This window comes from Nilaparvata lugens, chromosome 9, assembly GCF_014356525.2.
Source record: "Nilaparvata lugens isolate BPH chromosome 9, ASM1435652v1, whole genome shotgun sequence".
Taxonomy (NCBI): domain Eukaryota; kingdom Metazoa; phylum Arthropoda; class Insecta; order Hemiptera; family Delphacidae; genus Nilaparvata; species Nilaparvata lugens.
The window spans coordinates 4,928,206-4,955,436 of record NC_052512.1 but is presented as its reverse complement, the minus strand read 5'-3'; the positions used below and the strand labels follow the sequence as shown (position 1 = coordinate 4,955,436).

At 36.4% G+C, this 27,231-nt stretch overlaps 1 protein-coding gene across 1 annotated transcript in view; it reads right to left on the bottom strand.

The window, feature by feature from the left end:
- Positions 1 to 27,231, bottom strand: part of LOC111062025 (furin-like protease 2) — a 54,321-nt gene that overhangs the window by 17,203 nt on the left and 9,887 nt on the right. The window contains exons 4-8 of the mRNA XM_039435436.1: positions 25,649 to 25,854; positions 23,044 to 23,211; positions 20,933 to 21,092; positions 13,780 to 13,967; positions 9,260 to 9,416 (exon numbers count right to left, since the gene is read on the bottom strand). Coding sequence (XP_039291370.1) covers positions 9,260 to 9,416; positions 13,780 to 13,967; positions 20,933 to 21,092; positions 23,044 to 23,211; positions 25,649 to 25,854 — 879 coding nt within the window. The remainder of the gene's footprint in view (positions 1 to 9,259; positions 9,417 to 13,779; positions 13,968 to 20,932; positions 21,093 to 23,043; positions 23,212 to 25,648; positions 25,855 to 27,231) is intronic.

The window sequence follows — 27,231 nt, the reverse complement described above, 5'->3', positions numbered from 1 at the left end:
CATAAAAACTACGACTATAGATATACGGTAGATAGAGCAATTTCTGTATATTTGTATATATTTTTATATCTGGTTATTTATGTTCAATGGATCTCGGAAACGGCTGTAACGATTTTCACGAAATTTTGAATATAAGTAGGTTATGAAATACAAATTCGATTGCATTAGTCTCATCCCTGGGAAAACTCGCTGAACGACATTAAAAGGATAATTCATCCTTGGCTGGAAAAGCTGTGGATAGTGGAAAAGTGAGTTAGTGAGTGAGTGAGTACGTGAAAAATCAAAATATCGCTTCTTCTTCTTCTTTTTCTTGACCCCCTCTGCCGTTACACCGTAGGGGTACCAGCCTCGGTCCATCTCCTCCATGCAGTCTATCCACAGCCATTCTTCCTCATATCTCTCATTGTCTTGCCTCTCTCCCTCCCCAATTCTCCAGATAGCCTTCCCAGTTCATCCTAGGTCTACCTCTCCGTCTCTTTCCTTCCCTCCTAGCCTCCACCACTTCCTTTACTGGGCGACATTCTTGCATTCTAGTGAGGTGTCCAAACCATTTGAGTTGCCTTTCTTTATGTCTTCCATCAGTGCTCTTCTTCCCACTTCTCCTCTCACTCTCTCATTTCGCCATCTATCATGTATTGTCTTTCCTATTGCTCTTCTGTGGTACCTCATTTCTGCTGCAGTAACCTTACTCCAGTGTTTCTTGAGGGTTACCCAGCTTTCACTGCCATAATGAGAGTTGGAGCAACACACAATTAAATATTCTTTTCTTTGTCGTCATATTTAACTCTCTTTTGCCAACCACGGTGCTGTTCAGCTGGATCAAAATATCGCATTCCCCAAATCATAAGATTGTGAAATATAAACACGGTCATTTTAGAGAATTGTGTTCTGTTTATCAATGAATAAAAATAACGAGCAAAGCTCGTCACGCTTATTATATTATTATTATTATTATAAGCTCGGTGCCCCGATATTTTAAAATGTAAGTGAGTACTGACAAGGCGCACACCGAGCAGTGCCCTGTTTGACACAGCGGGCCTTCTTGTCAAGCGTGTAGCCGGCGTGACACGTGAGACACGTGGCCGAGTTGCAGGTGGCGCAGCCACGCGGGCACGTCATGCACTCTCGTCGCTTTTTGTCGCCATAATAGCCGTCGGGACACACTGCATGACACGTGCCGTCCAGGAACAGACGGCAGAAGTTGTGGGAAGATCAACATTTTTACTAGAATATAAGTCTGGTTACGACCTTATAAGGCAAGGAATTTATAGCTGCCTAGGAAAAATAGCTGTCACTTGGTGGAGAATGTATCTTAAATTGTAGTTGTAACGTCCCTTTCTATTGGTGGAAATTTTTCTAGAGAATAGTAACTGCCAATCATAGTTGGTGTTGGTTAGATCTATTTAGTATGGCCGATCTCACAGCTGTCCACCTCAAGACGAGAAAAGCGAAGTGGCTTCACTCAGCGTCTGTCCTCCGACATAAGCAGTACTAAATAATGTAATCTGTTCAGAACTTTAGTAATTTTGTTTTCGGTTTTCATAATGTAACTTCCTTTGTTTTATTAATTGTTGAATTTAACTGTAAGAGGTGACAATATAATGATACCTTCTCTCTATTTCGTTGTCTCTCTTGTCATTTTGGTTTCCCGTTCTCTAGCACTAGGTATGTTTATCAAGCATCCCTTTTATTAAGTTATATTGTGTGTGCTTCTAAATTCTAAATTCAAAATTAACTTTCTAAATTCATAGCACGGCACAATTCGCTGCGCCACTCTGCTACTTTGCTCTTTTTATTGACTTATTATGTTAATTTCAAATCAGTTTATTTATAAAATTGATAAACATTCTTATGGCTATGAATGCTTGATTCCAGAAATGAGTATTGAAGTTTGGAGCAGCATACAAATGCTGAAGATAAACTAAATGATGTTGAATTTTTTATTATTTTATAATGTGATCAATATTAATATTTTCCCTGTCTGTGTTTCCATTTAGCTGTGATGCCCTAGCTCAAGGCATTATACTGGTGTAGGGACAATTTTATTTTTCGAGATTTTTATAGGAAATGACATGTTAGGGACAGTCAGAAATTTAGTGGAAGTTATGATATGTCAGAAGACTGTAGTGACAGTAGGATTGCAGATTGTAGTCTGGATAATTGAGAATAAGTTGAAGGAAGGTTAGATTGAGGAGTATAGCAGAAAAATAATAATTGATTGATTTAGTTGAATTTATTTTGTTGTTTGAGTTTTGATTTGGTGTTTAAATTAGTCCTTGCATCTTCTAATGAAAACCTTATTTCAGTGTTGCATCAAAGACCACCAAGTCTTGTGAATGGCGATTTTGCGTTTGATTGAGCTGATAGACGATGGCTGCAGTGTTGAGTCTTGATGTTGTCCGTGATGCTGATCTTCAATAGCGGGTCTGGTGAGCCAACATACTGTAGGTTGGTGCCGAGACAAACATTGTCTATCCTTTATTATATTGTTTGAGATGTTCGTCTATCAAAATTTAGTTATCTGATTAGTACTGGAATTTCAGTTGTTTGATAATATTTCATTGGTAGGGTCAGTAATGTGGTATAAAAATATAGGGTGTATTTTGTGGTCTGGCGTTGTGAAGAGAGTTGTCAGACGTGATAGGGTTTGTTAACGTTTCCTTTAGGCTGTGGTAATTTTTTTTTTAGCTTAGATAGGTAGATGTGAGAAATCTTATCTGTTGAAGTTGTAGTTTTGTTTGATGAATTAAGTATCTGGAGTGAGTGTCGCCAGTTGTAAGGGGCACTACTCAGATGAGGTCCATATGACAAATCAAGGTTAATAGCTGGGACTATCCTTGTTGTATTTGTGGAATGGAAGATAGAATTTTAGCAACAGGTACTCAGAGTAGTATGAGCTAAAATTAGGTTTTTCTGGTGACTGGTGTGGTTCCTTTCTGAAGATTTATGGGGGTCTGAAGAAAATAGATGGAATGCTAACCAAGATCAGGATTTTTTTTTGAAATTTTAGGGTAAGCCTCAGTTGAAAGGTTCGTTAGATTGATAGCTGGGAATGGCCACAATACACTGTCAAAATTTATTTTTCAATTTGTGAGGATAAATTAGGGAGATTCAATAAATTATAGTGTTGGTTTAGTATGGTGACCTTGAATTTTTATAGATATTATTGATGGGTAATAATAAAGTGAAGAATAATAATTGAATAAGATAGACAGGATATAGAATCATGTCCTATATTAATTGCAGCAAAAGTTGATTAATATTACAAGGGGAAGAAACGGGAAAAGGTAGAATATTAGGAAAAGTAGTTCTTTAATATAAGATAAACATGGAAAAATGATTGAATAAAACAAAAAAATAGAAAATAGGAAACGGGAAGAAAATCTAGGTAACTCAATTTTTCACAACTTTTGTGATGATAAAAAAAAGGGAATATGTAACGGGAAATGGAACCAGTTTCAGTTCTATAGAATATGGAACTATTTTTTTATTAATCTTGAGAAAATGCTATGTTGTTTGCTTCAGCTTGTCTTTGTCAATGGAATTCTTAAAATAAAGGTTTGAGTTTCTGAAGGTTCTTCTTTGAGTGTGGTAGGCAGTATAAAATTTTGTTCAAATATTTTTGGTGGAGCTTAGCTTAGTTGAATTAGTGGAAAATTTGCTTTATAATATGATTCAGTGTCTGTTATCATGATCATTGGCCTAGGCGTTTGTACTGTCATATTGCTTCATGTGCTGGAGAAATGAGATCTATTGTGTATATGAGGAGAAGATAGTATGTAGAGATTTTATGGAGAGAATATTGTAGTAAGTTATTTTTTTGAGTTGCCAAGGTCCATTAGTTGTGATACTGTGGTTGTACCAAGGTGATAGGAAGCACAAATAGTAGGTATACTGGTGTATGTATATTGTCCTCAAATGTTGCTGTCCCAAGTGAGTAATGAGTAACGGAAATTAAGTGGTAATGATGTACTGAATAGTTGTATCTCTGTTTGTGAAACAGTGAAGATCTTAGTCTTTTCCAAAAGGGGAAATTCAGAATTGTAGCGTAGGTGTTGCTAGGTAATTGTGGGACAATTCGCGATGTCCTTTATCTTCAGCTGTAACCGACGTTATTTTGTTGCGCAAAGTGCAAGGAACGAGAAATGAGTAGAGAAATTAGTAATGGGTGATATGAGTTTTGTTGCTAAGTTGATACGTGTATCAAGGTCAACGTGTATCATGATACGTAAGCTGCTAACATCGTTGCATGTGAGTTAAACTCTGTGTAGTTATTGGCTTCATGACATTGAAAAGCGGTTGCATACGTAGGTCAGGGTTGCTTTGACATGAGGCGGCCGTCAGCTGTTTCAGTGGTGAGATGCGTCAAATGTCAGTTGCTCGATTTTAACAACTTGTCGAGTTATGATGGTCTGGTCATATGATTGTGATAATTGATAATTTTAATTTTTTTTAATTTGTTGTTTCTATTTAAAATTTTTTTGTTGAGGTTAGCATATTATACTGGGTTTCCTCACAGTTGCTTTAGGAAAGTAGCTGTCTGAATTAATTTTGATTTTATTTTGTCACTGTTTATTGATGTCTATTACTGGTTGTTAGCTTCATATGATACAGGGCCCGTCTAGATGTGGAGTTTGGCAGCCGGTTTTGCACAATTTCTAGTTGACTTTACAAAATTTTTGGTGTCTTATGTTGCAAAATTTTACGAGTTTTCCACAAGGTTTTCTTAGATATCTTGATTTTTCCAAATTAGTTGATTACCTTCATGGTGATTTGTCTTAACTTTTGTGAGATCGAAATTTGTTGCTAGTCCACTTGGTTAGTTAAAAAAATTGTGAACTTAATTATTTTGCTTGTTCCTCCTGATATTTATGGCTAGTTCTTTGAAATTCATTGAAAATTTTGTTGCTTTCACATGATTGTAGTTCGAGTTTGATAGTCTGAGATTCATTATTAGTATTTTATTTGAAATTTTGAGGTGAATAATTCCTTTTTGTAGTTATTGGTCTTATACAGGGTGTTACCGATAGCATTGTCATGTTGTTTTCTGCCAAATTTTTTACGACTTAACCCGGTGTTCCACACTCAAGAAGGGGGAGTATTGTAGCAATATTTATTGTTACAATTGTGAGCGATGAGAATTATGCAAATTAGCCTGAGAAGTTAGCCTGTTATAAAAATGGATTGTGCTGTTCTGCTTTTCTGTGTTGTGTTGTGTTGACTCTGTAAGTGTGTGCGTAGAAGCTAGGATCCTAGGAATAACATCAATTTTCCTGGAGCAACAGCTTAGTTCATAAACCTTGCTTTTTGCGTTGTGTAGTGTCGACTCTATAGGTGTGTGTGTAGAAGTTGTGGGAAGATCAACATTTTTACTAGAATATAAGTCTGGTTTACGACCTTATAAGGCAAGGAATTTATAGCTGCCTAGGAAAAATAGCTGTCACTTGGTGGGAGAATGTATCTTAAATTGTAGTTGTAACGTCCCTTTCTATGGTGGAAATTTTTCTAGAGAATAGTAACTGCCATCATAGTTGGTGTTGGTTAGATCTATTTAGTATGGCCGATCTCACAGCTGTCCACCTCAAGACGAGAAAAGCGAAGTGGCTTCACTCAGCGTCTGTCCTCCGACATAAGCAGTACTAATAATGTAATCTGTTCAGACTTTAGTAATTTTGTTTTCGGTTTTCATAATGTAACTTCCTTTGTTTTATTAATTGTTGAATTTAACTGTAAGAGGTGACAATATAATTGATACCTTCTCTCTATTTCGTTGTCTCTCTTGTCATTTCTGGTTTCCCGTTCTCTAGCACTAGGTATGTTATCAAGCATCCCTTTTATTAAGTTATATTGTGTGTGCTTCTAAATTCTAAATTCAAAATTAACTTTCTAAATTCATAGCACGGCACAACACACACACACACACACACCACACACACACACACATACACACACACACACACATACACACACACACACACACACCACACCACACACACACACACACACACCACACACACACACCACACACACACACACACACACCACACACACACACACACACACACACACACACACACACCACACACACACACACACACACACACACACACATACAGACCAATACCCAAAAACCACTTTTTTGGACTCAGGGGACCTTGAAATGTATAGAAATTGGAAATTGGGGTACTTTAATTTTTGTCGGAAAGCAATACTTTCCTTACCTAAGGTAATAGGGCAAGGAAAGTAAAAATCGAACCTCAAATTTTGACATTCAATAACTTTTCTATGTGTGCACCGAATTTGATAATTTTTTTAGTTGTGTTTGTTATATTCAGGACCAGGTTTTTGGCATATCAAATTTATAATACGACTTCAGGACTCTTTTCTACGGTCCTTCAAAGTTTACATGTAATACTTATGGGAGAAGATTAATGTTGGCTGGCCACACTCAGAAATAAAAATCAGCTGTTAAAATCATTGTGTCATCCAACAGCTGTCGGTAGATATGTTTTTTATATTCTTTCTACTGATTCACAAAATTTTGACTCAAATAATAATGCCGCGGTGCGTCCAACTTAGGTTGTAGAACTCGAAATGCTGTGAATTTAGAATATGAACGGGAAAATCAACAGCAAGGAGATATACAATTCAATTTGATATTTTCGAGCTCAAAATATTTAAGTGATTTTATTCTATATTTGTGAGTATTGAAGTTTGGTTTTTGTTTTAATGGAAGTTTCATTATCAATTTATCTAAATTTGAAATTCTTTGTTTATTCTGATTCATAGTTTCAGATTGAAGATATGGTGTTGAAATTGAAGTGAACATAACCTACATAGTATTTGGACGATTTGTGACAAAATCAGGAAATTGAAGAAGTTTTGGGCAATAGCCTGTTTTTTCTTTTCCGACTATTGTATTGTTCGCTCTATCTAATAAATAAATAAATAAATAAATAAATAAATAATAAATAAATTCCCAGCAAGCTGCATTCAACTATATCTAAAAATACAAACTTAGCACATAGGAAGTCCATATTGAGATATAAATGTAAATACTGATTGTTGGATAATTTTCATTAAAAAATAGTGCATCAGATTAGGCTGAGGGTAAACACACCTGAGGAGGTGCTACTTGGTGATACAAAGTGTTGATCTTACGGAGATTGCTTTATCACAACGTTCCAGTCCATGCCCAATTCAGTGTGTGTCAGTTATTCCATCCAAACCAATAAGCAAGAAGCACCTGAATGCAAAATGCCGCATCGCACCTCCTCAGGTGTGTATCGAACTAGAGTTTGTCATGAGATGCATTAACTATTTGACGGTACGAAGTTCGCCGGGCCAGCTAGTATGCAATATAAAACATTGTCAGATAACATGAAACAACATCAGATAACATGGAACAGCATATAATGATAATGATAATATCGAGTGATCTGGCTGGCTCAGGTCTGGTGTCAGAGATTTCAGGTCGCAACTGATCAATTTCAGGGCCTCTGACATGACCTAAGATAAGATAACATGGAAGAACTTGGCCATATATAATAATAATAATATTGAGTCACCTGGCTTCTAAGTAGCTTCTTCACTTCTTCCATGAATATATCCTTTGGAAGGTTTCTGATTACTGAAACCTCAAAATGAAACAAGACAAGAAACGAGAATAGTTCTATAGTTCTATTCCAGTTCGAACTCTCCTATTTCATAAAAGTGAGAATTGGATTCACACAACATGGAGAATGGACAGTCAAGAACATCGGGCTCCAGAGATACTAGATCCCTAGATGGAGGAAGCTCCCTAGAAGCAGTATTGGATACGAGAGATGGAAACATATGTTCAGCAAACGAGTCAAAGGTACTGGAGTAGTGCTGGACTCTGAACTCTCCTGGCGACCTCATTTAGACCAGCTAAAAACCAAACTGAGCTCGGTAGTATTTGTTCTTAGAACCTTGAAGAAATTGCTGGATGCAGGAACGCTTAGAAGTGTTATTTTGCTGTGTTCTATTCTCTTCTTTCATACGGTGTTATATTTTGGGGCAATTCAACTCATGCAATACATATATTCAGGATTCAAAAGTGGGCAGTTAGAGTGATGGTGGGTGAATCTATTAGAGCAAGTTGTAGAAATTATTTCAAAGAGATGAAGATTCTCCCACTACCAGGTTCTTTGTTTTATTGATAGGAATAAAGATAGGTTCAATACAGGAGAGTTGTTCCACTCATACAATACCATATATAGACAAAACCTCAGAGACAACATTCATCGAACTGGTATTTATGAGAGGGGGGTAAAGAGTGCATGAATTCTGCTTTATAATTCATTGCCAACACGCATAAAGGCTCTTACAGGTGGAAAGTTTAGAATTAAGGTGAGGGAGGAGTTGTTGCAGGTTTGTCCTTATTCCAGTGAGGAATTCTTTCTGCATTATGAAATGCAAAGATTGACGACTTAGATTATAATTGACAAATCCTTATACCCCTTCCATGGGTGGTCAGTGGGATGAAAAAATGAAATGAAATGAAAATGAAAGGTCGCAGCTCCAAAAATTAATATTAATAATAATAAAACCAATAAATAATATTTTCAGAATCTATGTGCAAAATTTGATAAGAGGCCGCGGCCTACGATATTGCAACGTGGCAGTGTAGGCCTAGAATATAATACATGATAGGTGAAAAAGATCAGCTGGTATTTTTTCAGATCTTTTTCACCAATCATGTATTAGATTCTAGGCCTACACTGCGACGTTGCAATATCGTAGGCCGCGGCCTTGTATTAGAGGTGGCTATGATAGTAGAAATGGGATGCGCGTGAACACTAGCGTCAGGTGATAAATTTTCATAACGGCAAGGAAAGTTGCGTGAGTGCGCCACACCAGATTGTTATCTTTTCATATGCAACATGTTGCTTTTGAGAATAAACGAAAGCATCTGTTACTTATGGAGAGATACATTAAAGCTCTTAATGCACTTTTCTGGAGCTCCTTGTGTATTTTTTCGAATGCAACATGTTGCTTTTGAGAATATAGTCTACGAAAGCATTTGTTACTTTAAAGCTCTTTATGCACTTTTTCGGAGCTCCTTGTGTATCTTTTCGGATGCAGCACGTTGCTTTTGAGAATATACGAAAGCATCGGTTACTTATGGAGGGATACATTTAAGCTCTATGCATTTGTTCGGAGCTCTTTGTGTATCTTTTCGGACGCAACACGTTGCTTTTGAGAAGATACAGAAGAGCATGTGTTGCATACGTACCTGTAATCGTCGGTCTCGTAGGTGTAAAGCGGGCAGGCGGCATAGCACCTGTTCTCAAATATGACGAGGTGGTGTTCGCAGGTGGAGCAGTGGTCAGCTCTATCCTGGCAACTGGCGCAGTTTGGCTCGCAAGGTATACAAGTGCCCTGCTCCGTGTCTGTCACAAAACACGCATCAATTAATAATGCACTTATTGAACACTTATTAGTAAGTTTTCCATCAATCATAAAAATTTTCTCATCCTTGGGAATAAAGTTTATTTAATGTTAAGGATATATCCAAACTTATTTCGTTAAATAAGGAGAATTTGCTTATTCCGTGATTCAACATTCCAATTAGTTTATGAAATAGTTTTTTGTATATATACAGTGAAAAGTACTGTTTTTTCTCTCTGAGGGAAAAGTTTGAAGCCCGAGGCGAAGCCGAGGGCAACAATTTTCCTGAGGGAGAAAAAACATTTTTCACTCGTGATATACACAACATTTTTCCTCCACCTACATTTTTATAGAAACTGCAAATAAAATAATTTTTAAAAACGTACGTGACCAAACAAAGTATTACAACATAATCCAAAAAGTAAACAGAAACAGCTGGCTTGTAATCACAGTTCTCCGTGAACAGTGCTGTACGCTATCTGCCGGCAATAGTTGTAACAACAATGGCCGCCACAACTACAGCTATGATAAAGTTAACGTTTGATTAGTTAATGATTAGTTAGTTAATGAGGTTTCGGCTGGTATTTTGAATAACATGGAATAAAAAAAATGTATTCATTTTTTCAGTATAATGATATAAAATTTGTAATAATTTTAGCATACGAACATTAATTCTATATATTGATAAAATGTCTGGTTGAGATATTGAATTTGGTTGGTTTAATGACTACTCCATAATGCTTCCTCATCTGAGCTTAGACCTTCTAACCTATTTCAAAAGTACGTTTCTGAAATAGAGATGCTAAATGGAGTCACTTTTATGCTCTAGGAAGTTTTCCTGGAAAAGTGACACTTAGATTAGAAGGTCCAAGCTCAGATGAGAAAGCATATAGAGTAGTCATTGAACCAACTAAATTCAATACCTCAACCAGACGTTTGATCAATATATGAATTATATGTTTCATGCTGAAATTATTACAAACTTCATATCAGTAGGCTATACTATAAAAATGTATAAATATTTTCTTATATTCCATGTTATTCAAAATACCAGCCAACGAATATTCCTCATTAACTAATCAAATTTGAAATTGGAACTTCATCATAGTTTGTTGTAGTCGAGTTGACCATTGTTGCTACAACTTTTGCCGACAGATGTTTGATTTTCAGGTTATGTTGTAACACATTTTATTGGTCACGTAAGATTTTGAATAATATTTTATTTGCAGTTCTTATAGAAATGTTGTTGGAGGAAAAATGTTGTGTACATCACGAGTGAAAATGTTTTTTCTCCCTCAGGAAAATTGGTGCCCTCGGCTTCACCTCAGGCTTCAAACATTTCCCTCAGGGAATAAAACAGTACTTTTCACTCTAGATATACAAATAACTATTTTTGTGTATACATTGAAATGGACATAACCTACATAATATTTGGACAATTTAAGACAAAATTAGGAGATTGAAGAAGTTTTTGGGAATAGGCTGTTTTTTCCACCGACTACTGTATTGTTTAATCAATCAAATAAATTGACATGAAATACAGAATTTATAAAAAAGAATTATAGAACCCATTCTTCGGAATAATTATGGATTAATTTAATTAATCTAATATTGAATTGATTTATTTTGCTATAATTTTTAATTTCAATCTGTTATTCTATTAATTTCAAAAAAGGGTACTAAACTCCCATTTCATACATAGAAATAAGTAGCCCTGAATTCATAAATTTTAAGAAATACAGAATGTTCCCAAACTCTCTTACAATGTTCCTGAGTACAAAATATTTTCCTACAGTTACACGTGAAATCGCAGTTTACGCACAGAACTGCGTGCCTAAAATGGTCTATTCCTGAATTAGTGTGTGAAGGAACAGTGCGTAAAATAGTAACTAGCGTGCGTAATAGAAGCTGATTTATTGATTCTTTATTGATTCATACATAATTGGAAAGTAGTTTATAAATCAGTTCTATTATAGGAGTCTTCAAAGCTCGAGTCAGATGTAGAATTGAGACACGTCAGTGAGTGTAGCGAGCAAACGCGTGTCAAAACATCTCACCAGTGCTTTGGAGACCTTATAAAACTGTCGTATATATTATTTGCGATGCGACCACTCAAGCAAAGTATCCCATTGCTTACTTGTTATAAGGTTTGAAATTAACCAACTAGGCCCTATATGGTAAAAAGATCGAAATAACAATAGGTGAAGTATATAGAGTAGTATAAGGCTATATAAATATTCCATTTTATTTTGTGGACTAAAAAATATTTATTTTATCAATCTGTATCATTTTATGGCAAAATAAATGAATTCGAATATACATTTTATTTTGAATTATTCAATTTTCCTTCTTTGTTTGGTATTGAAGCATCTAAATTCAAAAATCTACTTTGGGAGAATTATTTAGAACTGAAAAATCTTTAAAGTTAACAACTACAAGACTTAACCACACAACTACAAGATTTTGGACCATATGTAACCTTATCTAAATTTGGGAGAGGAATAGCAGAAGGTTACTATATTTTTTCTCTCATTAATAATGTAATTATTGTATGAATCAATGAAGAATAAAGAATTCACATTATCCAGCATTACTGCTGGTTATATTACAGGGTGTCCAAGAAGTAAAATGCCAATCTTTAGGAATAGGTTCTATGGGTCAAAACAAAGAGAAAATGTGGAATATTTTTTTTCCTGAAACGCTTCGTTTATGAGATATTCGCCATTTTGTATTTTCTACAAAATAATTTTTATCTTCGAAGTTATCAAACCGATCGCTATAAAAATTGGTAGCTATATTCCAATAAGAGATATGAACTGTAGAAAAAATATTCAACTTTGTTCAATTCAGAAATTCAAAATTGTTGCCATTTTAAACTTTCAATCTAAAATTGCGGGAGAACGGTTATAGATAGAGGAATTTTTTTTTAGGAAATTATATTCACAATGTCAACACCTGAAAAATAAGAATTGGACATTGCATAACAGAGATACAATGAAATGTCTGTTACTAGGCAGCAAAACATCAATTTGTTGTAAATAGCCAGGAAGCCTTCCAGTCTGTATTAACATAAAATATATATAAAAGCGAAATGGCACTCACTGACTGACTGACTGACTGATTCACTCACTCACTCACTCACTCGCATAACTAAAAATCTACCGGACCAAAAACGTTCAAATTTGGTAGGTAAGTTCAGTTGGCCCTTTAGAGGCGCACTAAGAAATCTCTTGGCAATATTTCAACTCTAAGGGTTGTTTTCAAGGGTTTAAAGTTCGTCTTTAAGCATGTGTATTCTTCTTCTCCCAATCACTTAATTATAATTGAAATTTCCATATCATATGTTAAACTATAATCTAGATAGAGTACCTCTTCGAAACAGTTGTTAACTGGCAACTAAATTAATAATTTTGTCAGGTTGGCATTAGGTTGAGTTGAATTTGTTAGGTTGGCACCAAGTTGAAGATTTAAATGCATTTATCGCGGAAAAATTGATTGGGCACTGCTACTTCAATCCTGGGAATATTATATTACTAGCAGTCAGGCTCGCTTCGCTCGCCATATCCGTTTAGCCAGCCGTTTAGTCTGGACCCTTGACTGGATTGTCCTAACATATGATAAAAATGCAGGCGAGTGAAGCGAGCCTGCTGATCTCATTCTTGGACGACCCAGTCGGGGTCTAGGGGGCGGAGCCTGGCTAGACGGATATGGCGAGCGAAGCGAGCCTGACGGCTAGTATTAACATAAAATTATGATTTTCTTGTGCTTCTTATCCAAGCACAAGAAAATCATAATTTGTTGTACAGATTAGTTGATGCAGACTGGAAGCCTTCCTTGCTATTTACAACAAATTGATGTTTTGCTGCCTAGTAACAGACATTTCATTGTATCTCTGTTATGCCTTGTCCGATTCTTTTGGTGTTGACTGATTGTAAATGAAATTTCCTAAAACAAATTATTGTTCTTGGAAAATTTCTCTATCACCGTTTTCCCGCAATTTTGGATTGAAAGTCTAAAATGGCCGCCATTTTGAATTTCCGAATTGAACAAAGTTGGATATTCTTTCTTCAGTTCATATCTTTTATTTGAATATGGCTACCGATTTTTATAGCGATCGGTTGAATAACTTCGAAGATAAAAATTATTTTGTAAAAAATACAAAATGGCGAATATCTCATAAACGAAGCGTTTTAGGGAAAAAATTATTCCACATTTTCTCTTTGTTGTAAACCATAGAACATATTCCTCGAGTTTGGCACTTTACATTTGCGACACCTGTATAACCGAACCCTGTACACTCTGTATTCACATGAACACAGACTGTGATTAGTATTAGAGCTATGGATCATAATAGAGAAGACAGACTTTCATAGTAGCCGTCAGGGCAGATCTGAAGACAGACGGCGAGGTCAGTGACTCTGAGGTGAGCCGGAGCACACGTGAGGCATGAGTCAAGGCCAGCGCCTGCACACGTCTCACACGATTCGTGACAAGGCCAGCATACGCCATCCTGGTTCGCAAAGCTGCGCGGCGGACATCTGCTCACACATGTGCTGTAACAACCAACATCAACATGACTAACAATTCTCCAATCTATGGTGATCTATCAAGTGGAATATTCATTTTCATTCAGTAATATATTTATCTATTCATTTATTGTTCAAAACACTATAACCATATCATGGAAATGCTCTATTGGCAAAAAATACAACATCTTAGAAATCTATATATTTATATTTATTCTACATATAATTATTATAAAAGCGAAATAGCACTCACTCACTGACTGACTCACTCACTCACTCGCAGAACTAAAAATCTACCGGACCAAAACGTTCAAATTTGGTAGCTATGTTGGCCATTTAGAGGCGCACTAAGAACGGATTTGGGAAAAAAATCGAAGATACACCCAGAATTATTGTTTTTACAGCGTCTTTTTGCTTTCTCTCAGATTTTTCGAGAACAAATGAACAGAAATTGTTCAAATCTAGTACAGAAGCTCAGCTAGGGTGTAATAATGTTGTTTTAGAAGGAATTTGCAATAATGTCAAAGATATGCCCAAAATTAGCGTTTTTTCAGATTTATCGAGAACAAATGAGCAGAAAATGTTCAAATACAGAAGCTCAGCTTGATAATGTTGTGTTAGATGGAATTTGCAATAACGTCAGAGATACGCCCAAGATTAGCGGTTTTTTGCGTTTTCTCAGTTCTTTCATCAAGTAATAGACAGAAAATGTTCAAATTTGGTACAGACGAGCTAGGGTCTGTATCAAAGTGAGGGTCTAAAAGCTAGGGCCCTGAGCTAGGGTCTAAAAGTTCTGTGATGAGGTGACTTTAATATTTCATCAAAGATACGCCCAAAATCAGTGTTTTTCCAACGCTTTTCTCAGCTTTTTTGCGTTTTCTCAGTACTTTAACTTTCTGATGGAATGAAGCATGCTCATATGAAAATGCTGGCGAGCGAAGTGCATATTTATTTATTTATTGTACAAAACACTATAACCATGATATCATGAAGTGAAATGTTATACTGACAGAGAAAATCCAACATCTTGGAAATCTATATATTTATATAAAAGCGAAATGGCACTCACTTACTGACTGACTCACTCACTCGCAGAACTAAAAATCTACCGGACCAAAAACGTTCAAATTTGGTAGCTATGTTCGCCCTCTAGAGGCGCATCAAGATTGGATTTGGAAAAAATTCCAAAGATACACCCAAAATCTGCGTTTTTCCAGCGTTCTTTAGCGTTTTTTCAGCTTCATCAAGAACGAATGAACAGAATATGTTCAAATTCAATACATAAGCTCAACTGGGGTGCAATAATGTTGTGTTAGATGGAATTTGCAATAACGTCAAAGATACACCCAAAATTAGCGGTTTTTTGCGTTTTCTCAGTCATTTTTCATCAAGTAATAGACAGAAAATTTTCAAATTTGGTACAGAGGTTTAGCTAGGGTTTACAATTTTTGTGGTGACGTGACTTTGATATTTCATCAAAGATACGCCCAAAATCAGTGTTTTCCCTACGTTTTTCAGCTTTTCTGCATTTTCTAAGTACTTTGACTTTCTGATGGAATGAAGTATGCTCAAATGAAAAATGCAGGCGAGCGAAGCGAGCCCGCAGATCTCATTTTTGGACGATCCAGGCGAAGGTCCAGGGGGCGGAGTCCCCTGGCTAGACGGATACGGCGAGCGAAGGGAGCCTGATGGCTAGTACATAATAAGAGAAATACAAATTTGACAACATGGGAGAATACTATTACAAAAGAAAATGCAATTGAGTATTCGCATCTCGACGTACTATAGTAAGGTCCACGTTATAATGGCAGTGGTTGATTAGCAATGGTACTGCTATCCTTGTCTATCATTCAACAAAGCGGATAGCGCTATCTCTTTCTCGCTTTGCTCTGTTGCCAGATCGTCTTTCAACAATATACAGGGTGTTTCAGAAGTAGTGTCGAGAATTTTAGGGTATTGTACCTGGATGCTAGGAGACTACAAATGTCATATTTGAAGTGTCCAAAACTCAGCGGTTATCCTTATAGCTGCCATTTTGTTTTTTTCACTTAAAAATTTTTATCTCAAGAACGAAATGTTGTATTGATCTGAAATTTGGCATGAATATTTATGCTATAAAGACTCAACTATAAAAAATAAAAAAAAAATTTTTCGTTGAAATTTTTCAAAATGGCGGCCATTTTAAATTTTTGATGGTGAATATCTCGAAAACCGTCCATTTTACAGAACATTTACAAGAGACAAAAAAGTTAGCAAATTTTTTCACGATTCCAATGATACCTAATTTATTAAGATTGGTCGAAGAATAACAGAGAAATTAATTTTTTTCGTACTGCATGCATGACCACTTTTCACCATTTAAAGATCAATATTAATTTTTTAATTCCAGATGTATTTAAGATGAAGCTTTGAAACTCGGTATGGCTCCATATGGGCAAACAGATGATTTTACAATGGTTTTCAGATGATAATGTTTGTCTTGTAAAAGTATTGTTGTTTCATTAAAAGTAAAGAACCAGATGTAGTGCTTCCTATTCTTAGTCTCACGTTTCCTAGGTCTTATTTCTATCTTAAATTTCCAGTTTCAATATTTTCTTACAATGCTTCTACACAAATATTTAATTATTGTAATGGAATTTAGTTCGCTGGAGTACACCGATATTCACTTCATGTATGGAGCAGCTCTTGGCAATGCGACCGAAGCAAGAAGAATGTATGCAGCTGCATTTCCAAACCGCCGTCTCCCTTCCGACAAGGTGTTCACAAGAACTCACAATCGGCTGAGAGAAGTTGGTTCATTTGAACGGAACAGGGTAATTGCTGGTAGGCCTCGAGCAGTTCGAAATGTTGCTTTTGAAGAGGAAGTATTGCAGAAATTCGATTTCAATCCTAGAACGAGTACGAGAGCAGTTGCAAAGCAAATCAATTCAAGTGCTTCTTCTGTGTGGCGTGTACTAAACAAGGAAAGACTTCACCCCTTCCGCTTTCAAAAAGTTCACTCATTGGTTGAACGCGACTATGAGCCAAGAGTAAACTGTGCCCGTTGGTTTCTTCAGCAAGACATTATCCAACCAAATTTTCTAGAAAATGTGTTATTTACCGATGAGTCCAGCTTTACAAGAGAAGGAATCTTCAACTCTCGCAACAGTCACGTCTGGGCCTTAGACAATCCTCATGAGGTCAAAGTGCGTGGTTATCAGCATAGATTTTCGCTGAATGTTTGGGCGGGTATCTTAGGTAATCATGTGATTGGACCATACATTCTTCCTAATCGTCTGAATTCTCCCACGTACATTACTTTTTTAAGAGACATACTACCAGAACTTTTGGAAGATGTGCCTCTTGCAAACAGATATAATATTTGGTTTCAACATGATGGTGCCCCTGCTCATTTCGGAAATGTTGTTACGGACTTTCTGAACATGACCTATCGTCAGCGGTGGATTGGGCGGGGTGGACCAGTACCGTGGCCCGCACGTTCACCTGACCTATGTAAAATAAAATTTGGAGGAAAGTTATTCTTGTATATTTCTGTAATAAGAACGGTTTTCATGAAATTATAAAAAAAAATAATATTGATCTTTAAATGGTGAAAAGTGGTCATGCATGCAGTACGAAAAAAATTAATTTCTCTGTTATTCTTCGACCAATCTTAATAAATTAGGTATCATTGGAATCGTGAAAAAATTTGCTAACTTTTTTGTCTCTTGTAAATTTTCTGTAAAATGAACGGTTTTCGAGATATTCGCCATCAAAAATTTAAAATGGCCGCCATTTTGAAAAATTTCAATGAAAAATTTTTTTTTTATTTTTTATAGTTGAGTCTTTATAGCATAAATATTCATGCCAAATTTCAGATCAATACAACATTTCGTTCTTGAGATAAAAATTTTTAAGTGAAAAAAACAAAATGGCAGCTATAAGGATAACCGCTGAGTTTTGGACACTTCAAATATGACATTTGTAGTCTCCTAGCATCCAGGTACAATACCCTAAAATTCTCGACACTACTTCTGAAACACCCTGTATAATTAATTGATAGATAATTGACGAAATATTTCATCGGAATAATGAAAACTCATTATGGAATTGAAAAATATAATTTCTTGCTCGATAAAATATAATTGTCTATTTCAAACGAGAATGAATAGTTTATCAGCTACCGACTACAGTAGGCATTGACAAGATATAGGATCGGCAACGTTGTTCTCCTATCTTTCTCCACTGCCATAACGTGGACCACACTATAGACCACACTATAAAGGTGTCTATGTTATTCTTATGAATGTTTTTGTGCTAGTTTGAATTTTTTTTGTAATTTGAGACCGTAAATCCAAATTTCTGGATACTTTTTTCAGATAGATGGAAGGATGGAACAAACGTAGGTACTATTATTTTTTCCGCTAGGTTGCGCGCCTGTCGGTTCTTCAATCAAATCAGCTGTTGGCGTGTATTTTAAATGCAAATTTGTCATTCTTGTTTGATTTTCGTAACAATTTGTGTAAAAAATGGATGTGGATAGTGTTGAATATGATAGCGAAAGTGAGACAAGCAACTGTACTCCAAAAGAATTTATTAATTTATTCTTCTTCTTCTTCAAACGCTACAGTCCTGGGTGGACCTTGGCTTTCTCAACTATTTGCCTCCATTCATCCCGCACCACTGCTTTTCGTCTCCAGCCTCTCACTGACATTGACGTCAGGTCGTTCTCAACATCTTCCAGCCATCGTCTCCTCGGTCTACCTCTCTCCCTTGTGCCCAGCATCCTGCCTTCAAGCATCTGTTTCTGTATTCTATTGTCGCTCATTCTGTATACATGTTCAAGCCAGCTCATTCTCCTGGATTTCACAAAACGATACATTTATTCATTCATTTATTCTATTCACAATCATGAATCCTAATTAAAATATGATTTGGAGAAGACAACAGGCATAGCCCAAAACTGTCTTCTCCCAAATTTTTACAAATAAAAGTTTCAAAAAAGAATGAGGTTAGATTTCACTTTTCACTCCAAAAAGTTCAATTTACACTTCAAAACTGATGACAAAAACTGATTAACCACAAAAATATTTCACTCAAATCTCTACAAATTGGAATTTCTTGAGTAATTTTACAAAATTTTGAGCCAGAAAAGAAACACAACTTCACTATTAGCACAGCTGAATTGTCAGAGGTCGCTAAAAATGTTTGTCTAAACTTACTTCCAGGAAAATCGAGGCAAAAATTTGAAAAAGGTACGAGATGTTCTCTTCGTGGTGTAATAGTAAAAAACTGAAAGCCACATCAGAAATCGTTCTTTTGGCATAAAATCCTAGATCCCTAAATGATGGGTGCTTCCTTGAAGGATATCCCTACACCAAGACATTCTTCATAAATGAGAGAGTTGCAACGTATCAACAACAATTGGAAGAGCATGTTGAACAAATCTCAGCTGATAGGCTGTGTTTTGCTAAAAGGACGTACGATAGCTCCAAAAAGCTCCTTAGTGTATCATCTCGAATGCAACACGTTGCTTTTGAGAAGATACAAAAGAGCATCTGTTGCTTATGGAACGATACATTGAACTCCTTGTTTATCTTTTCGGATGCAACTATAAGCTTTTGAATAGATACAAAAGAGCATCTGTTGCTTATGGAAGGATACATTTTAAAAAATGTTGGATGTTTTTGAACGGATAGTATTGTAGTCTGGTGACCCTCCGCCGATGGGCAAAGCTACAGGACCCGGACTGAAAAGGATGTACCATAGAAAACAGTGGAAACGGAAAATCACCTACAGACGGTTTCGCATATCACTTTGTTTAAATGTCTATATGTTGAGCATTTACGGCGAAACACAGCAATAGATTTTCATGGAATTTGACAGGTATGTTCCTTTTTAAATTGCGCTTCGACGTATATACAAGGTTTTTGGAAATTTTGCATTACAAGGATAATAATATGAAAGGAAAAGAAACCTCTTCATTACCAATATTACAGTATAAATCAGACTATAGAATTATTCATCATAAATCAGCTGTCGAGTGGATTATGAATCGCATGCCATGACGCATGCAATTCAGTATCTCAATGTAACTTGGTGAAAAATCAGCTGCTGTGTGGACTATTAATTGCATGCCTCATTTTATGGACTATTAAATGAACTATTGATTGCATGCAATTAATTGACCGAGCGAAGTGAGGTCTAAGATTCAAGTCGACGGTTTGGCATTTCTCTTAATGTTTAAATTTTAAAATGTTTGAATGTGTGTATGATTAAATGGTTGAATTTTTAAATGTTTTTATGTTGCGCATTTATGGCGAAACGCGGTAATAGATTTTCATGAGATTTGACAGGTATGTTCCTTCTTTAATTGCGCGTCGACGATATATAAGGTTTTTGGAAATTTTGCATTTCAAGGATTATATAAAAGGAAAAAGGAGCCTCCTCCATACGCCAATATTAGAGTAAAAATCAGACTATAGAATTATTCATCATAAATCAGCTGACAAGTGATTACACAGATGTGTGGAGAACCCAGTCTATTACTGTATTTTCATAAGGTCTATAGTTTCAATCAGGTACTCGTGGATGGGAATACTGCGTGAGGTCTACTGTTCACAGAACTACTAGTAACTAAAGTAACATAGTATTGTCTCTCGACCTTTCTCCGCTTTGAACTCGGGCTGTCCTGTTGCCAGTATATCTTGAAGGAGATTAGCTTTTGATGTTAGCATTCTTGATACACCAACCCCAACAGCCATTAGCCGTTCTCATACCGATATCTCGCCTACACGACATACAGACAGGATTTACTCTAATGGACAGTATAAGAGGAGGCTGTGGTTTATTACTGCGCGAGGTCTACTGTCCCAGAACTACTATTATTAAACTCATTTTAGAAGGCACAATAGGCTTATGCTCAAAACTGTCCCTTCTCAATATTCATACTACCACTAATGTTTATGCTTATTTTATGTAATTATTCTAGAAACTAGATGAACTAAACTGACTTGTCTAAGCGATAGTGCTTGCAGGCGACACACTGCGTGGCTCCTTTCCCGTAGCAGCCCTGTGGGTCACATTCTGGGTCACAGTTGTGCAGTACGTGAGTGACGTCATTGTCCTGCTGGCTGCCCGTCGCGCTACTCATTGACTCTCCTATAGCGGCACCTTCAAATTCATTACAAAATTTCAAATTAAGAGTAATTTAATCAATCGATCAATTTTTAAACAAGATTAAAATAAAATTTACACAACCTTCCGGCAGTCGCGCTGTAAAAAGTACACCAATCAGAGAAGGCTTTTTTGGAAAGACGGCTTCTCTTATTCGTTATCACTATAATTTATTATATCTATAATCTACTTTGAAGATAGGATCAATCAGACTATAGAATTTATTCATAATCAATCAGCTGACAAGTGATTACACAGATGATTGTGTAACACTGAGTTTTTAACATAAGTGAGTTTTTGATCTTGGAGATAACAAATAACAGTTTTTAAGAGTAAATTATGAGTCAACTGTGAATTGTGATTCAACTGAATCAACTAAAACAGGTGACATCAGATTCTTGTGGATGAGATAACTGTGTGAGGTCTACTGTTCACAGAACCACTTGTTATATTGACCGAACGGCCTATTAATAGTGAGTTCAACGTTTTAATGGCAGTGGATAATGATAGGAGAACAACGTTGCCGATTCTCTACTTTGCCATTTTATTCTACTGATACCCGTATATCTGATGTGATATCAACTACATTTTATCCTCAATCAATTATAATCTTATTCGTCAGTAAAGTACATATATTTCAATGATTGAATTGGAAATCTTCATGATTTAAATAGAATATTCATTTAATTTGCTATATTTCTACAACGATCTGGCAACATTGCGGTCTGCAAAAAGGATAACGCTGTTTGCTTTGTCGAATGATAGCATCATCAATTGTAATCAAATACTGTATCTTACTATAATGAGGTGCACGTTATAATGGCAGTATTTGATAAACATTGGTGTTGCTATAGCTATGTACACATGGTAGCGTCGCACCGCGCGGAGCGACGCGCGTCCAAAATTCTGCAGTTGTACACATGCAAGCGTTTTATACGCGGCGTCCACCTCCAGTTTAGCAATGGAACTTGAAGAGGTAACATGTATGTGGCTTGTGTATCGTAGATATAAAGCGAGAAAACGAAGGCAAAGAAACTTTTGGGTTCACCCTATTTTGACCGATAGATTAACGCATGGTGCTTTTGTGACACTTTACCCTAACCTGAGGAAATACGAACCCAAATTTTTTAACTATTTGCGAATGTCGATTTCATCTTTTGATGAGTTGTTGGAGATATTGCCAAAGACGACTTGGCATCAAGTTCTTGTTCCGTTCTTGTAATCAGGACTCGCCATATCCCATATGACATGTCGACTTTCTACTTCTTCTATGAACAATTCTGTGTCAGAATTGTTCATTTCCATGTCTGCACACTGAACAGAGTTGCTGTAAAATCACTACACAAAACAAGTGAACTAGATCAAAACTCGCGTCCGACTGCTCTCATGTGTACAGTCCAACTGACTGTAGTGTACTGGGAACTGCGCTGTCGCCGCGCGGTTCAGGGCGTCTGGGCGGCGCAGTGCGCGGCGCTTCCACATTTGAGTGAGCAGTGCATGTGGACGCTGCCATTATCTCCATTGTATATCGTACCGCGCGGTCGGACGCGCGTCTCAAACCGCGCGGTGCGACGCTACCATGTGTACATAGCCTATCCTTGTCTATCATTCGACAAAGCAGATAGCTCTATCCTTTTCTAGCTCCGCAACGTTGCCAAGTCAGTTTTTTACAATGTAGAAATGTAATTGATCAAAGCAGAATAACGGCAACGCTGTTTTCCTATCCTAATACACTGTAATTACAAGGTGGACCGCCGCGTTTACACCAAAGTTAATAGCAAAATGTTATTCACTTAATCCTTATAGATTCTATTAGATTGAACGGAACTTGACAAACACATATGTTCATCATGTGTATGATAAGCTATGTTCAATCTGATAGAATCTATAAGGATTACGTGAATAACATTTTGCTATTAACTTTGGTGTAAACGCAGCTTTACTATACCTGGTGGGGGTTCTGAATCAGTGAAGATGTTGGGCAGGTTTCGGAATGCGGCAGACGGGAACGAGAATGTCGTCGTCTTCTGCTGCTGCGAGCGTTGCGACGGCGACCGAAGTCGGATCGGATTCGTTGCGGTGCCGTAGAAGATCAGCTGCCACTTCTGTAAAATACCTGCAGAAGAAAATATGTTAGTCACATTGATTCCGACAATAATATTGATCGTTTTGTACGCATATTTCTGAATTTTGCCGAATATTCTAATATCGGGGCACCGAGCTTCGCTCGTTATTTTTATCTTATTATATTAAGCGAGCAATTTCTGTATATCTGTTTATATCTATTTTTCATATCTGGTTATCTGACTATCTGGTTATTTGGTCATATCAGAGAAATCTCCTATAATGCTATTATTAATTCTGTGGTCATATGGTTATTTATGTTCAACGGATCTCGAAAATGGCTCTAACGATTTTCACGAAATTTGGAACATAGTAGGTTTATGATTAAAAAATTCGATTGCACTGGGTCTCATCACTGGGAAAACTCGCTGAAGGACATGAGAAGGATAATCCATCCTTGGAAAAACAGATGATAATTTTCTCGTCTGTCGATAACAGAAGATGCGTGTGCCTGTGTGGGAGATCAGCTGTGTAATCAATTAGCTTACTGTATCTCGCGAGAAATCTAGAAATTTCAATTGACTCGATCAGAATACAGTAATCTGATTTGTTGACATGAGATTGTATATATCATAATATTCAATGTTGATTATTATTTTACAGTTCTGAGTGATTAGTGAGTGTTCTTTTGTTATTCAATTGGGTATGTAAACAATCTAAATTAGAAATTTAATGTTTTGAAATATTTGGACTGAAAATTTTAACTAAATTCAAGTGTATGGAACATAACCTACTTTTTGGTATATTTATAGTGTATAAATCAAAATTCGGGGAAGAAACAGTTTTGGGCTGTGCCTGTTAGTCCCTCCCCAATCATTTTAAAGAATTGAGTTCTGTTTATCAATAAATAAATAATGAAAAAAGCTCGGTGCCCCGATATTATTCTAGAATCGGGGCACCGAGCTTCATTCGTTATTTTTATTTATTGATAAACAGAACACAATTCTCTAAAATGATCCTGTTCATATTTCACAGCTGGCTATAGGCTAAGTTAAGTAATCTTATGAATTTCGGGGATACGATATTTTGATTTTTCACATACTCACTCGCTCACTCACTTTTTTTTACTATCCACAGCTGTTTCAGCCAAGGATGAATTATCCTTTTAATGTCGTTCAGCGATTTTCCATGTATTAGACCTAGTGCAATCAAATTTTCATATCATAAACCTACTATGTTCCAAATTTCGTGAAAATCGTTAGAGCCGTTTTCGAGATCCGTTAAACATAAATAACCATATATAAAAATACAAATATACGGAAATTGTTCGGTTAATATAATGGGATATACTTATATAAATAGCACTTATTCATTCATTCACTCACGTATTCATAATCAACAGAACTAAAAATCTACTGGACCAAATACGTTCAAATTTGGCAGGGCTGTTCAGTTGGCCATCTAGAAAATGAAAAAAATTCCAAAGATATATTCAAATTCTGCGTTCTCCTCAGCTTTTTCAAGAGCTGGAGAAAAATGTTGAAACGTGGTTAACAGGCTTAGCTGAGGTATACGAATGTTGTATTGGAAGTCACGTTCCGCTTAAAGTTAAGACGCTGAAGTTCCGCCCCAGCGATCGGCGGTTATCGAGCGTTTTTCTAGGCCTTCTCGAGAATTAATTGACAGATCGTGTTAAAATTTTGTACAGAAGTTGAGCAAAGGTCTGAAGATTTATTCTTCAGAGGACTTGGAATTACGTCAGACATACGCTCTAGATAGGCGGGTTTACTACTTTTCCCAGCGAATTGTTCTCAATAATTGCTCTTGTCATAATATCTAAATGAATATTTGGAAATAAATTATTTCTTAAACCACCATATTCATTTCAACCAATACAACACTACCAATCTAGTTTTATCATAACCCTGTTAGTATACATGATTCGATAGTATTTTTCTATATACGTATATTTGATTCATAGTCTTTTGACTTGTTTCTTCTGGTTTTATTTTGCACTGCAAGTAAATTCGGGTACCATAGTGAAGGTTCCATTCTATCCACTGTTAATTGGGAGAAGAGTATGTAGCTGGGCCAATGGCAGACGTTCATGTCCTTGACCAACAGCGGTACTCTGATACTAGTATAAATTCTGCTGCTCATGTATTTAGTTTGCCATAGATTGACAATGGTGTAACACCCAAAACTGGGCTTTCTACTTTTAATAAAGTCTGTGGTTTTCACAGTTTTTCTGATTCATCCTATTATATTAGGCGAACAATTCCTGTATTTATATATCTGGTTATTTTTATATCTTCTGCTCAATAGTAAGGTGTCTGATTGGTTCTCATGACATTTGATCATGATAAAAATCTGAAACAGGTTTTTGTCCAATCGGGCCTAAAAAAGGCTGTGGTTTAAAACAACTGCGCAAGGTCTACTGTTCACTGGGCTACTAGTATTATACTAGTGTAATATGTTGTTCGACTGACCAGGTCGATTGACGTGCCGACTGCCTGCGTTGTAGATCTGCAGCGTCCAGCGACCTTCCACTTTCTCGCCCCAGAAGTGCACGCTCAAGAATGGCCAATCGTCGAAGTTGGACGACACCACGTCACGTGGTCGCTCGAATAGCAGCGTCGAGGTGGTGCCCATTGGTGAGGTCAGTGTTATGCGCAGGTTGCCGCGCGGGAAAAACCTGACAAAGCAATCCAATTTCAAATGTAACCAGACTGTCGGTTGTGGTGGAGCGGGAGAGGGAGAGCAATAGGTTTATTCTAGAGTAAGATAGAGAATGACATTGGGCCATATGAATAAAACCAAAGCATATGCCCATGAGCATGAGAATGGCGCATAAGGTTTTGCTCATGATCATTAGGTAGAAGCTTATCATTTGCTCATTTTTATATGAATAAGCTTTGCCATATACTCTTACTTTATGCTCCTGAACTCTGGAGCAAATGCTCACGTATTTTAAAGATTTTTCATTAGCTGATTCGCCTTTGTGGCCTTACTTTGTTTTTATAGTTCACGAAAGCGCTAAATATACACGTAGGAGACACCACTTGTGTTTGCGTCGTCTGCTCTGTTTTCTATTTATAAACTGAGTTTCAGGCTAGTTGAATTTAGGATTTTGAAATAATAGCGTGAAAAAATGTCATCTCTATAAATAATCTCCAGCATAATCTTATAATAACAATAGCCTACTTATAATCGTCTACAATCTCATCTTCTTAAATGCCTATTTCCTATTTTGTGATGGCTATCTTTATATCAGATAGCTATCTTTTGTATTTATTCTTTTGTAGGAATAATGGTGATATATATTATGGTTGAATCTAGAAATAATTTGATAGTTCTCAACTAATGGTTGTGATCGTATCTGGTATAGTTTCCTCTTCCTCATTTGAACTAGTTGAGCAAAAGGTGTAGGCTAAAGCTGCTCTAGAGTAGGCTCACCTTTTTAGAAGCATTTGCTTCAAAAGATGACCAAATGCTCTAGTATATTCATACAATTTTGAATTAAAAGCTTTTACTTTTGAGCAAATGCTGCAACTTTTTTATTTTTCTGATGAACATGAGCAAAAGGTTTCTCTCATGTTTATTCATCTTAACTCCGATCATTCACCAATTGTCCTTACAATCCATAGCTCTGCTGTGAAAAAACCCGGAGCACCACAACTAATAAATAAATATACAGACATAGAATCATTAAAGCACATGATAGAAGATAAAATTGATTTAGACACATCTCTACAAACGACTGAAGAGCTGGAAAATGAGGTACAAGAGTTTGTAATGAACATTCAACAATCTGCATGGGAAAACACTCCCCCACTTCAGAGTAAAATTAAAGGTAATTGCTACCCCCAAGTACTAAGAGAGCTGATAGCAGAAAGAAGAAGAACTAGAAGAATCTGGCAAACGACAAGAGATCCAAGAAGTAAAATAGAACTGAATAGAATTACACAGAACTTGAGAGGAGCAATACATGAAATAAAACAGCAAGAGATTAACACTTACCTGGAGGAACTAAGTAATGAGGCCAGTACCAACTACTCACTATGGAGAGCGA